This window comes from Trichoderma virens (genome assembly GCF_000170995.1).
Source record: "Trichoderma virens Gv29-8 chromosome Unknown TRIVIscaffold_1, whole genome shotgun sequence".
Lineage (NCBI taxonomy): Eukaryota > Fungi > Ascomycota > Sordariomycetes > Hypocreales > Hypocreaceae > Trichoderma > Trichoderma virens.
Window position 1 is genome coordinate 1,945,027 of NW_014013748.1, and position 14,078 is coordinate 1,959,104.

At 51.9% G+C, this 14,078-nt stretch overlaps 4 protein-coding genes across 4 annotated transcripts; 1 reads left to right on the forward strand and 3 right to left on the reverse strand.

The window, feature by feature from the left end:
- Window positions 1-137: 137 nt before the first annotated feature.
- Window positions 138-3,582, reverse strand: TRIVIDRAFT_661 (uncharacterized protein; the record flags this gene model as incomplete). Its single annotated transcript, XM_014105450.1, has 8 exons — window positions 138-781; window positions 821-918; window positions 975-1,104; window positions 1,167-1,467; window positions 1,539-2,417; window positions 2,494-2,582; window positions 2,662-2,814; window positions 2,856-3,582. Coding segments are annotated over 8 exons (3,021 nt in total), but the record flags the coding sequence as incomplete, so codon positions are not given.
- A 611-nt stretch (window positions 3,583-4,193) lies between these two features.
- TRIVIDRAFT_63113 (uncharacterized protein) lies at window positions 4,194-5,127 on the reverse strand (the record flags this gene model as incomplete). Its single annotated transcript, XM_014106079.1, has 2 exons — window positions 4,194-5,028; window positions 5,102-5,127. 2 exons carry the CDS (start codon window positions 5,125-5,127, stop codon window positions 4,194-4,196), a joined length of 861 nt encoding a protein of 286 aa, XP_013961554.1.
- A 1,627-nt stretch (window positions 5,128-6,754) lies between these two features.
- TRIVIDRAFT_114530 (uncharacterized protein) lies at window positions 6,755-8,777 on the reverse strand (the record flags this gene model as incomplete). Its single annotated transcript, XM_014106080.2, has 3 exons — window positions 6,755-7,418; window positions 7,486-7,851; window positions 7,936-8,777. The coding sequence occupies 3 exons, from the start codon at window positions 8,775-8,777 to the stop codon at window positions 6,755-6,757; spliced, it is 1,872 nt and encodes a 623-aa protein (XP_013961555.1).
- Window positions 8,778-12,587: 3,810 nt separating this feature from the next.
- On the forward strand, window positions 12,588-13,036 carry TRIVIDRAFT_217942 (uncharacterized protein; the record flags this gene model as incomplete). The annotated part of the gene is made up of 2 exons (XM_014106081.1): window positions 12,588-12,804; window positions 13,023-13,036. 2 exons carry the CDS (start codon window positions 12,588-12,590, stop codon window positions 13,034-13,036), a joined length of 231 nt encoding a protein of 76 aa, XP_013961556.1.
- Between the last annotated feature and the right edge of the window lie 1,042 nt (window positions 13,037-14,078).

Sequence of the window (14,078 nt, forward strand, 5' to 3'; positions counted from 1 at the left end):
CCTCCACACAAAGTTGAATGCCAATCCATTCCATCCCCTCATGTCCCACCAGTCATCATCATCATTTCCCATTCTCACCCCCAAGTCGACTCCCCATGGTCCATCTCACTCATAGTATCATCCCCATTGAGCATCAAGTCCGTCCAGTTCAAATCCACCTTCTCCAGCTCCCTCGAGAAAAAGTCCTGCTCCTCCCTCATGGCAATCCGGATATCCGCCGCAATCTTCTCCGGGTACCTCCGCACGTTCAGCCAATGCGTCAAGCTACGCAGCGCCTGCTCCAGCGGCAGCGCCGAGTCCACCTCCGCGTCAATGTCGCTCCCCGCGAGCCACTCGTCGCGGAGCTCGGGCCGGCAGTGGAGGTAGACGGCTGTGATGACGCGCATGTTGGACTGCCTCCACTTACGACCACAGTACGGCACTTGGCCCTTGAAGAGCTTGAGCGTGTATAGCCGAAGCTCTGGTTGGGGTACCCGCAGGGATTTCTTAAGGATGGTGGATGACTTGTACTGCACAAGCAGCAGGTTGCGGTGCGCCTTGTTCTTGCAAATTTTCTGCATCACCCTGAGGTAGTTGATTAGGGAGAAAAAGTTCCTCCTGGAGAAGTCGGTAATGGGCTCTAACGGAAGAGAGCCCAGGGGTAGTCCCATTTCGTCCACCTCGGGCCTCATCGGGACGTGTTCTTCGCTGTCGACGGCAACATCTTCCATCTGGTCCACGACCGGTTCCTCTAGCTCTCGCTGCCTCTTAATCGGCGGTGGTGCTGCTTCATCCTCGCTGTCTTCTCCTTCCAGATTTCGTCTGTTGCCTTCGTCTTCACCTTGAACGTCTTCTTCGTCCATGTCTTCCTCTTCGTTGTCCGCATCGCTCTCAGTCTTGTCCTTAAATTTTGACCGAATGTTGCAAAATTGGAAGAAGCTGCCGGCAATTATGAGCATACCAAGTTTGCCATATCTAGGAGGAGGTTTCCTTACCTATTTTCAACATGATCCATCTTACTGTCGACCACTTGTTGAATGTCTTGGTGAGCAAAGAGCTTGAGGACCAAGGGGAGATAATTAGAATCTAGCAGAAGCTGAGTCAAGTATTCAAACTTGAGAACATCTGATGACCCAAAACCGTTAGTTGAACCGTACTCAACGTAATGCTTATACGATAATACCCACGCGAGAGTCTAAGCCACTTCAGTAAGAGTAAGAGAATTGCTGTCATAGCCTTCGAAGTAATCTCCCTTGTTCGAGTGGCGTCAATCTCTTCAGGAGTCGGTTCCCCTTCTTGCTCTGACTGTCCTTGTCCGCCCATATCCATACCCCTCTGCGACCCATGGCCATTAACACCAGGATTGTTAGCCCTATTAGTCATTCCTGCCATTTGATTCTGCTGCTGGGTCACTATGGCCGTGACATTAACGAGGATGGGACGAAGCAAAACAATCACAATGGACTGAAGATGAGGCAAGGCATCGCTCTACAAAAGATGATATCAGTCGTGAATCAGTGGAGAGGAGAGGAAAAGAGGTGGTAACAAGATATACTCACATAGAAACGTTCTACCGCCATGAGTCGTTGCTTGTCTCGCTCACTCAATCTCTCTGGTTGAGGGCCAAGATCAAGCTCAGGGCCTGGGAGTGATCGCTCTTTTTTCTTCTTCTCTTTGTTGTCTTCCGCTCTTAGTTCACGCAACACCTCTCTCTCTTCCAACGTGAGCTCATTAAGATCAAGTTCCTCAATATCATCATTGTCGCTTTCGTCGGCATCGTCATCAGTCTCCCAGCCGCGTTCAAACTTGAGGAATCGCTCTCGCTCCTCCCAAAGCTGACGAGTTGCCCGGGTCATCCTGACACGCGAAGAGAACAGTTGTCCAGCCTCAAGGATTGACGCGGGAATATCGCTGCCCTCCCATCTTCTGGAAACCAGAGGGTTGCCATACCCCGCTTCACCCTTCCCGCCAGCGCTGTTACTGGTGGCATCCAGAGGAGGGTACATGAAGGGAAAGTTTTGGTTAGTCTGATAGTTTTGCTTCTTGCCTCCCTTACCACCGACCCCCGGAGACGGCGGTGGTGATGGTGCTGGGGTGGCAATGTGTACTGGCTGATTAAGGATAGATGCTCCTCCCATTTGTACGTTTGGTGGTTGTGGGATAATGCCATTCGCACCGTTTCGGCTTACTAAATTAGGCAGAGGTGGAAGAAGTGATGGGTTGTCAGCCTCTAGTGGTATCAAAGGCTGTGGAGGGACATAGGCCGGGTATTTCGACGTGATTTCCTGACGAAAAACATGATAGTCCAGGGGGTTTGCCGTGATGGTATCTTTGCTCTTGTCTCCAGTTGTCAACTCGCTGGTGGCTTCCTTGACACGCTCAAGATCTTTGGTTCCACCAAAGACCAGGAGGATCGATTTCCAGAACAATAGGAAAATCTATACACGTTTGTTAGTAGCTCTCTCGCCAACGAGTTCAGAAACTACCAGAAAAAAAGATTGCAGTATCGCTTACCTGGGTATGAGGCATGGTGTTTTGTTCATCCCATCTCAGCTTGGACGTAACCAGCATCAAAAAATCAACCAGCGAGGGATTCAGCTCAACTATATAACCTGAGTTAGCAAAGAGCACGTCCTCCATGGGCCACAGAAGAAGAAAAGCAACGGCATCTATAGAACGTACGCAGTTTTGCTTCAGTCGAAGCCATGTCTTCGGGATCATTCAATGTCTCCTGAACAACAATATACATAATCGTCAGGAGATTCATCAGTTCGTCTTGAGCATCCTGAGCACTGCCTTGTTGGATATCGCCAGTCCTATCCACGTTAGACTCCTCTCGACGCCTCAAACAGTTGCACTACATGCGGGCCATGAACCATACCAGTGGATCTCAAAGACGTTCCTCAGCGCTTCCCAAACGACCGACAGTCCTCCCAGTGACGTCAAGCACGTCACACCCGCCTTTATCGCCTGTAACTGAGGGATGCTTGCAATCGACCGGCTCGCCTCATCCGTCGCGTGCGGCATTGCCGTATCCCCCCACCTACCCAAAACCAGATACATAATCTTGCCAATCGAGTTTGCCCTCAGAGCTGCATCGCTCGACTGCACGCCAGCAATGGCGCCCTGTATAAATTTCGCCCTCGTGTCGTGGTCCGCATCGTCCCAACCATGCTTGCCGCCCGACTCGTGCTTCCAGTGCCACTCAAAGGCCTTTTGCGCCGCATTAAGGCGCACCCACTGCCAGAATTGATACACAAACCACTCGTCTATCTCCTCGGCGTGGGGGCCCATATCTGAGTAGACAAAGTCATATGCCGCGGGCTCAGTAGCATTGACCGTGGCCACGATGCGCCGCAGCTGCATCAGCGACAGAGAGTCGGTGGGGGCATGCTGTGGTATTTGCGCCCGATTAGCCGCATTATTAGTGTTATTATTGGTCGTGGCCGCAGGAGGAAGCATCGTCGAGCTGCCGCCCTGTCGTTGCGATTGTTGTTGGGACTGCGGAAGGGGGCAGCTGAACGACGACAACGGCGGCAGCAATGGAGCTGGTGATGGGCCGGGGGAGTCGTCAATCGCAGACTCATCCGTGGGGTAGTCGATGGCCTCCTCTACTGCCTCGGTAGAGGCCTCGTTCGACGACGCCTGGGCCGTTTTCGCTGAAGACCACAAACTATTCATCATGGGCGATGGGACGTGGCGGTTTCTCGTTGCTTGTAGCACATTGCGGGGTCCCGCCTAAGATTCGTCTTCAGGGGGTGTTGGTTAGTCCATGGAGGCTGTAGGATACAGCTACTTGAATGGAGGATGAAAAATATGCTCGGTAGACAAGTTTTGTCGCGTGTTGAGGCTGGTCATGTGCAGGTGATAATATGCTGCAGCTCCCAACTAAGGAGCTTGATGATATGGTGGTGGGTTAACTCTGTAACTGGAGGGGTCTTGTTGAGCTCTAGCGGAGCTCCAATTGGCTGGACCGCCTTTGACGTCCCCCTAAGGTACTGGTGCGGCGTCAAGCGCTGGGCAGGTACCCCCAAGGCACTAAATGCATGGATCACTTTTGCCTTCACTCGAACCTGGTGAACTATACGCAACTATACGCGCAGATGGCTTCCATTAGGGATAAAAGATAGAGTCGCCCGCAGGTTTTTGAAATGGATATAACCCAAGTATCTACATAAACGTTATATATACATAATTTTGTGTATGATGCTATTTTACTCCTCATCAGAAGAGCCCTCCCCCGACTCACCACCGCCTCCACCATTCTCGCCCTTGCCAGCCTTTCTCTTCGCCTTTCTTCTCGCCTTCTTCAATTTATTCAACCTCTTCTTCTTCTCCTTCACCTGCTCCTTCTTTTCAGCCATCTTCTGCTTCGCCGCCGCTTCAGCCTGCTCCTTTGCCCTTGCCTCCGTCCTCATCGCTATCCTGCGCTTCTTCCCCGGCTTCTTCCTCTTCGCCTGCTGCTCATCGTCGACACGAGTGAGATTCGCCCCTTCTCCTGGGCGGGCTTTCCTCGTGACTTGTATGTTTGTGACTCGCCAGGGGAGCTCAAGGCCCCATTCCCTCACTTTAGATCGCGCGAGGACGTCTTCTCCGCTCACTGCTACCATCTCGTACTGCTGCTTCTTCTCTGGTGACACGTCCGTTACCAAGTAGTATGATAACGGCCGACCCCTGAGGAGTTTGCCTTCTACAACTCTGTCGTAGTTTTCAAGAACAACCGTTGGCGCCGGACCAGCCGTGCTGAAGAGCCGAAAGGCATAGGCTTCATCCTCAACCTCGCCACCTTGGTTGAACGTAGAATCATCGGCGGGAGTCTTTGGTTCACTTTCCGAATCAGAGCTGAGCCCATCGTCTTCTTTACTACCATTAGCCTGAGGTTTGGTAGGTACAGGCAAGGGAACCTGTGGTTTCGGCGCGCGAAATGCACTCTCGTCTATTCCAAGTGATCTGGCGATTTGTGCATTGAGCCTTGCCTCCAGCTCTGAGTCTGCTTCACTCTCGCTCCACGAAGATTCATCCGATGCACGTAAATCCTCCCGGCGGACTCTGTCCATAGAGTTAGCCCTCGAATATTTACAACATATATAACTACAACTGAGAGAGAGACAGCAGCTCATACCTCTTTGCATCGGGAAGCTCAAACATGGCGGCTCTTCAGGCTGGGGGAAAAAATGAAATATCGGATTCTTTTCCGCCCCCAATAGCTGGGCACGATCTATATTTAGACGCAATAAATCGAGGTTGCAAAATTCCAAATTCAAGGTGAGACGAAACAATTGGGTATCTGTAGCCGATATGCGCCTTCAAGCATCATGCGTCAATCAAATCCAAACCAACATAAAACGAGGCTGTGAAAAGAAATCCCCGGCCAGTTTCTTAGACGCGGCTTATCTTATCGAGAGTACAAAGTACCTACCTCCTGGCCGACTCTAACTGCAGTCGGCACGCGCGGGCTCCAGCAAGTATTCAGTACTTTAAAACACAGGGACTTCTGCACTCTCATAAAGTACCTCTTACTTCGTGCCGTTTCAGGAATCCAATGCTCCAAGAGTCTATACGAGTACACACCTAATATTCCGCCATCCATATCCAGTCCATCCTACAACATCCCCCTTTTCTCGGGTATTAAACAAGAGTCCGCAAATCCTCTCCCCAACCACCCAAAATAAAAACAGGAAAAAAGAAGAAAAGAAAAAAAGAAAAGAAAAAAGACGGAGGCTAAGGAACGCCCGGCCCGTGAAGGCATCTCGGCCCCCACGCTCCGAGAATCAACTCGGGCAAAATGCACAACAGACAACTTATGCAGAAAAAAAATGAAAACCTGCATGGGAAAATATAAACTGCTTTTCTTTTTTAATCTATTTCGAATTTACCCTCTCCAATACCACCTCGCCATGCTAAAAAGAACAAAGAAAAGGAAAGATAAAAAACGGAACTTGTCCTGCCGTGTAACCCAACTCAAAGGTTGTACCCTTGGGTCGCATCTGATGCGGGCGTGCATGCTGGAACCATGCGGCCAGGCATTTCTTGCAAATTAACCACCGCAATTCGATACGGAGCGGCTTTTTTTGGGATCTCTCGCCTTGTCTTCCTTTTTTTCCTGATTTAACCTAGGCAACTGGGATGGCAATAGTCTGAAAAGCGCTCCAACAAAAGTGCCATTCTCGTAACTACATGTGCTTTCTCCCTCCTCCATGTGCAGCCTGGTTGTTGTCATCCAATCACGGCATCCAACAAATCTCTTCAACATAAGCACTCATCTCGCTAACAGCAATTAATCGGCCCATAAGAACTCGCTAGTATTGTGGTATCTCAGCGTCGCCCAGTACCTAAGCCGTAGGTAGCTTCATGCCCGTGGCTCCGACTACCTTGACGCCATACCAGATGAAACATTTTTCGCCACCCTTCCCACCAGCTACATATCCAAAATCCATGTGCTTTCCTGATATATACATACACACACGCATGTATATAGCCGTAGACATGTGCGTATACCTATGCACATATACATGCAAGCATATACTCTGTAGAAATGAATCCTCCTTAGAATAAATCCCTCCCAAGACTCGCCTATTACGCCGCGGAATCAAAGCATCATTGTACACGTACCCAGCCCATCCTGAAAAGAAAACCCGCAATAATTTACAACCAAATTCAAAAGGTGTCAAGTAGAAATGATATACTCCGTGAAACAGCTTGCCAAATAGACAGCGGCATGGTATAGCCAGTTAGGAACGCCGTCCTTTAAATGGACTGAAGGATGTTGAAAACCTTAGTTTGCGTTCCATGAATAGTTGTGCATGGGTTCAAAGGAGCCACGCGACTCAGTCTTGACTGACGATGTAGCTGCTGTCCCCGCCTTGTATGGCTCGTGGGGGAAAGAGTATGGCCTTGTGTCAGCACTGGCATAAGCAGTGCTCGAGCTATTCTCCCCGGCAGTCGTAGTAGACCACGCTTGTGACGGTGGATAGTATTCCCTCGAAGAGGCTGAACCATGTGTAGATGATCCATATCGGTACTCGGGCGATTCGCTGCTGCTTATAGAATTGGCACCGTGGACGGATTGTTGGCCACTCTGACGTGGACTTTTATTTGGACGGCCGTTGTCGACATATCTAGGAATGCTCAGGGCGCTATCTGCATGGCCGCTCACTGCCGACGTGGCCGTGCTGGCTGGCAACTGAGACCCTGAAGTTGGCTGTTGCACGTAGGTGTACTGCCCACGAGCTGATGATTGTTGCTCACTTGCCCCAATCGAAAGTGGCAAGGATGGTATCGAGGACTGAAGTGGTAGTTCCTGGGGGTCTGAAGTATAGTTGGACACTTTGGAATACGTGTCAGCGCCCATGGTCGCTGTTGGGTAGCTCCCTGGACCAGATGAAGTGACTTGGGAGATGGAAGTGTTGCTGCTGCTGGCACTCCAGGTTGAATATTGGCTTCAAAGTTATTTTGTTAGAAACGTATGCTCTTTTAAGATGACGGATCCGTCTTTGATCAACTCACTTTGATCTCATTGAACTCAGCTGTCCACTCCCAGGAACCTTGGGAGAGCTAAAGGTAAAACTTGAGCGTGGAACTTGGATATCCACACTTCTCTTGAGCTCTTGAGGCTTAACGCTTAACGCGCCAGCAACAACGCCCAAGCCGGTTTCCACCAATGCCTGGCCTCTTGAGCCAGCGCTCGATCCCAGCAGAGGAATCTCTTTGCGAGCCTGGAAGTTTCGAGGGCTGCGGCCTCTCACTACAATAGGAGCCGTTGTGGACTCTGTCAAGACAACCTTGGTGTTGTCAGACAAGGTTCCAAACACTTTAAGGTGGAGCACAAAGTGCTGCTGGAGCTCCTTTCGTCGACCGTTGTTTGCAGTAGCACTGTTCCAATGTTAGGCTTATATTCAAAAGGGGTAGAGGAGAAAGGAGCGAAAGTTGAAAGGGCAGAAAAGGAGCTCAACGCACATTCTAAACTGCAGTCGACGCCAGCCGATGGGATAGACTGCGTAGTCTCCTTCGGGTTCAGAGCCGTCATCTTGGAAAGGGATCAATGGGAGAGCGGCTGGTTCCTGATCTGGGCTCTGGGTGATTTCGGGGGCGTTGGGTGGAGGAGTTTTCCATGGAATGACAATGAGGCGAACAGGATTGCCGTCAACAGATTCAATAGCAGAAATAGCGACCTCCATGTTAGACACCGGAAGCGTCTCATTGCTCTCGTTAACCACAGAGAGTTGCCCTCTTGGGGTAATCAAAGAGCCGCTTATTTGAAACAGGTTCCTTCGGTAACAGGTTAACTCTGGCTGCAGAGAAGTTCCATCGCTGGCGGTTGACGGCATCTCGGAAAGAAAGAACATGCCATGGAGCTGAGCTGATAGCTCCAGCTGCTGCACCCGACCTTGTTGATCCACGATGGTATGCTTATCCTGTGTCCGTCTAAAGGCCAATAGTTTGTGATCTTGATTTACCGTCAATCGAGAGCCGTCATCCCGCAAGTCCTGTACGATTTCTTGGTATGCAGCCGGTTCAGTTTGCGAGAAGGGCCTCTTCAGGCTGGAGTATCCATGCTGAGCCGGCAGACTTTGTTGGGAGTGGCGATCATACGCAACAGAGTCTTCCTGGGAATACCGGCCATAAGAGTAGGACTGATCATGGCCACTGCGAGGACGGCCAGGAAGAGGGGATGCCGATGCGGAACTGTGAAAGCCAGAGTCCATGGTTGTCGTGCCGAGTCTGTTGGCCAGATGAGCGGAACCGTTGTAGGTGGACCAGAAACTGGAATGGGCAGGCTCTCCTCTGAGGTCTGTCATGGTTACTGGGTATGCTGTTGCTGTCATTATGGGCGCATATCCCTCTTTGGCTTTATGTCTGCTGAGGACGTCGCGACGAGTCTTTGTCTGGGACAGATGATAGGATTCAGGGGCTGGTGTCGCAACGGATAAGAGAGACAAGCAGCGAGGTTTGTGTTGTTACTTTGCCACTCGAGTATAAACTAGCTCACAATTTCCTCAAAGGAAGAAGGGCATATAAGTAGAAGAATAGATGTGATGGAAAGATGAAGTTGTAAACAGGATGGAATGTGAAAGATGATAAACAAGAGGCAAGCCCATAGATATTAAATGGAGCTTCAGGACGGCAGATGGTGGAGGGAAGCGGATGGTAGATAGTGGTTGGCAGATTTAAAAGGCCCGGCACTGAGCCGGGAGTGGGAGGATATCGATCCTATTATTACCCACAAGTGCGTGTACCTGTATGTGTGTGTGCGCATGTGTGTGTGTCTATAAAGATGGCCAGATGGGCTGGACGGGCTTGCGGGCAGATACATCCGGTGAGGGCCGCCGGTCCTTGCACCCCAGGGACGGACGGGACCTAATACAAGATTGGCCTTCTGTCTACGGAGAAGGCCCAGGGACGCTGGTCCACTCCGGCCCAAGATCCATGCTCTCTTCACGAGCAAAAGGACTCTAGTAAGGCTAAGTTGAAATCGATTCGGGCTCTTTGACGCAAGCGCCGGTCAGGCGTAGTGGACTTGTGAAGAAAATAGCCCAGTAAGTTGCCGTGCATGCAGCCATTCTTGGAAGGAGGACGGGGGTATGCTGCGGCAGTGGAAGGGGGCCAAACTCGGATCTCGTTCATCAGACGCTTGAAGGGGGATCCCAGGGATGCCCTGCAAGCCTTTGGACTTGACGTCCGGTCAAGCAATCGTGCATGCCTGAAATTCGTTGCAAGAGAGTAGACGTATCGTCGGTCTTATTCGCCCATATCCAAGGGGGGTGTGCCGGAGACTTCTTTCTTTCTGGCCATTGGTTTCTTTTCTTTCTTTTTTGGAGAGGTTTTTTTTTTTTTTTTTTTTTTTTTTTTTTTTTCCTTTTTTGTTCGAGGCGGCATCTCAAAATTGCTTTTTCATGCACACTTAGGCCTTCTTTCTCCTCTTGCCTCGTCCCTCCACCGGAGAGGTGAGACCCGAATTGTGGACAGAATACCAGTCACTTATTCTAATCCTTTTCCTTCTAGTCATCAGCGGTGGGCCGTGACTCCATCCGACGCGAGACATGAGTACTCGTAAAAAGCCTTGAGCGTTGACTCTACCAATTATACAAAGGTCAGGGCAATTTTTCCGTGATTCGACATGAGAACGTCTCCTCCGAAGTGCTCGCTCTACTTGTACACCCCTCCCCCCTCAGGTGGCGTCCGCTTTCTCTTCTGTTTTCCGTGCTGTCGAGAAGACAGAGGCACATTCGGGGGCTTTTTGCTGATGGCCCATGCTAACCCTGCTAGTACCTGATAGTATGGAGTACAGGTACAAGTAGTATATGTAGTAATTCGTATGTTGTTGTAACGTGTGGTATTGCATGTACGGAGTAAACGTGGGCGCCCATCAATCTCACCAGTACGCTTTCAGAGCGTAAGAGATTTCCCTGTTACGAGCACTCTTTGTCTTTGTCAAAAAGGGCCCGCCCACTAGCCTTTGCATGTACCGAGTGGTGGGCGTGGAGACGGTTCTGCCGAGACGTACACCAGGGGGGCGCTGATGACTGGCGCAGCGCCTCGAGGCTAGGTGATGGGCAGAAAACATGGTTTGTTACCCGGCTCGGCATGGTGGAAAGGCTAGGCCAAGGAGCCAGGGTGTAGTGGAGCGCCGTGCTCATCTCAAGACGAGATTCTCACAAGCCGCTGAAGGATGCATTCCGGAACCTAGCGAACCAAAGGTGGTGCTCGTGCAGTCAGAAGCAGAATACTCCGAGGCCAAGATTAAACCGGGCTAGCTGTGCTGCTGTTCCCAAAGACAGCTCGTTTCTAGAAGATGGCAGCGAATGGAACACAGCACCGAGGCCGAAGAGCAAGGACTCGGATTGTCCCTCGGGCCGGCCTACACGCGACTCTTGTCCGTGCTCTGTAAAAGTAGTCCGTGGACAAGCACCGGTCCTGAGCCAAGAAGCCGTGTAGGGCCGTGCAGAGACAAGACAGTAGAGTACTCCGTACTGCTCCGTAAGTATTAAACTGCGACCAGGTAGGGCAGCCGCGCGAGAGGTCAAGACGAGGCAAGTCAAGACAAGACAAGACAAGACGCCGGTCTCCAGAGCCACTTGCAGGGATCAAGGTGGAGGCGCACCTCGACGGCCGGAGGAGGATCCCTGGCCAGAGGGAGAAGGTGTCCAGGTGGTGGCGCGGTGCGGTAGCAATAAGCTGTGCAGGGAGCTGGACCTGCAAATAAGCTAAGGATGTGTGTGTGCAAGTCCCTCACATGCTCGACGTTGTGCTCGTTTGTACGCTTGTACCGAGAGAGTGAAGACTAGCACCACTTGTGCTTTACCTTAAATGCTGAGGGACGGACTCGAAATCGGCCGATGGACATCCGTGTCTGCGGTGGGTATGAGCGGCCGGCCCTCTCCGCGTATTATCTGCATCTTTGTCTCTCACGGGTATTGGTGCTTTTCACGGGAAGCCCAAATTTGAACAAGGGACCAAAGCAGAGAGAGGCTCTCGCTGCTATTCGAGGAATTTGTTCCATGTCCGCCGAATCTCCCCGTCAAGATAGGAGGCGACGACGAGGGGTAGGCAGCAGGGGTGTCAAGATAGGTACTCTCACGAAGTGCAGTAAGGGTGTAGACCAGCTTGGTCCAGAGGTCCAATCATTTTCACGTCTGTGTTCGTCCGATCAAGGTGTGTCAAGCGGCTAAACAGGTAGACTGTGAGATGATCTCGTGGTGGCGGCTCGAACATGACTACCGCCTATGTCAATGCTACTATCACCGATAGCCCCCCCATCCAGGCCTAGGAACGAAGGGGGAGCGAGGGGCGTGCCGAAAACATTGTCGGAAGAAACATTGTCAGAGAAGTACTGTAGTACAAGTAACAAATGCCACTGCTAGCCATTATTGGAGAGATCATGAAGAGGATGGGTGGGTTTGAAACGGGTTGACGGTGGGGCACGGGCATGGGACCAAGGACGGCCTTGTCTACAGGCACCTGTTATAACCTGTTTGCATCGATGATGGGCTGAAGCTTGATTGATTGACTCATGGTGTCTGCGGGAAATCGTGACCCACGAGTATCATTAATCCGCCTCTGGGGGGACAAGCATACTTGCACATCCAGTATATGGAGCGCCGCGCCATATTTGTACTCGAACTATAGCCTATTGGGGAGCACAAGAACGACTAGGGGGGGATTGTTCAGGCAAGGACGGAGCCGCAAAGAACCATGTCCAAGGGCATTCACGCATCTGTATGCAGCCAGAAGCATACGAGTAAGATATGATGCTGAGGGCGGGACTGTGTCGTACTCGTAAACGCGGGAGGTGTGCGTGCCTGTGTGCACGACGGCGCGGCGAAGAGGAATTCGTCACAAACAAAGACATGAATGCGAAGAAGCGAGGCGGCAAGCAAAGAGTCAAACGAAAGACACACTCGTTGCCATTGTTGCCACCATCTCCGAGGAATGTGCTTGGAGCAGAAGAGCGGCGTCGGACGGAGTCGAGCCGAGGACAAGAATGCCGCAGTCTGGCCTCGGTCTGGCGCGCCCCCCAATGCCGTGCCCTCCTAGTATTCGGATCATCCTTGCTCGTGATGTGCCTATCGCAACCACCGCCTCTGCATTGCCTGAAGGGTGGCGTAACGATGCGTAAGGGTGCAGAAGAAGGCCTCGAGGCAATGTGGAGGATAATCCGTCCTGGCCAAATGCGGAAGCTCACGCAGGCCGGCTGTGTCCTGACTGGCCATCCAGAGGCGAAGACGAAGAAGAATCAAGAGTGGACTCGGTGGGCTCTCTCTAGCTGTCGATCTGGCCTTGGGTCATCAATCAGTGATCAGTCGGCTGTAGACCCACCGCCGCCAGGTGGGTGACAAGGCACATGGGCAACAAGAAAAACATTGTTACAGGTCGAGATGCTGCAGCTCTCACGTTGTACGGGCCACCCCCGTGCGGCTTTGGTTCTTTCTTCTTTCTTCACCCTTCCACGGCTCCTCTTTCTTCTTCGCAACTCGTTTCCCCGGGCTCTGGTTCGTCTGCCTTGGACTGGGGTAGCGCACGATCTAGACACTGATCAACTTTAGCCGTGAGGGGATGAATGAGTTGGACCCCATGTCGACAACAACCCGAGTCCCCGTGATAAAGCCGTGTGATTAATGACGCCAGTAGGAGAGGCAGAAGGGGGGCGGCAGAGAGAAGAATACTGTACTCCATAATGCCAGTGGTTTGAGGAGTCTCTGTACGGAGTAGAGGCGCTAAATGGATAGGCGATGGACTTTGAATTACCGCGTCGATGTAAGATAGATGCTGGTCGTTGGTGGATGTCGTGCCTGTCAGCGAATGCCCAGGTCAGGGAAATCATGCACCTTCCAGGCACCAGTACTTGGTACTCATGATGACTGCGGCCAAGGTGTCTCAACGCACAGCTTCAGGATCCTGTCTTCGTACCAGGTACCTAGCAAGCGTCTGCCCTGTCTGCCCTGCCTCAGGCATCGCGGCTACCCGTCCCCGGCTACCGAGTTTTACCTTGTTCATCTGTATCTGGATGCGCTCGCTCGCGTACAGAGCAAAGCACCACTAGCATTGAGCATCTTAACACCGACCACCTTGCTGTTGAAGCCTTGCTGACCTACCAACAGGTACCTTAACCTTACCTCTTCGCCATGCCTTTGTACTCGTACTAGTACTTTTAGGCACAGCCAGAGAGCCGTTCTCTTTCAAGTACAGGAACAGTGGCTGGATGAGAGTGCAAAGCTAAGGCACCTCTAAGCTTAGTATAGGTCTGGGCCGTGAAATTATACCGAGAGAACCATGGAAAGCTGACCTCTTGCCTGGCTTGGAGTCTCTCAGCTGCACCAGAACGCTCATCGAAATCCTAATTCTCCGTTCGCCCGCTGCATCGACCGCGAAGAGACGACAGACGGCAGCCCGCCATGGGGGTCGCGCATGTACAGGAATCTCCTGCGCCGCTGTGGCTGCGGCCTGCCTCTGTGAAGCCGGTGATTTGAAACCTGATGGTGTACGGCGCAGGCCTTCCGAAGGCTCCTCGAGGTTTCCAGGTCCACCCCGTCTTCTCTTTCGGTGCCCCTGCGCCTCTCGAGCCCCTGCAATCACTCGTCCCGCGGCGCCCCGTAAGGCAG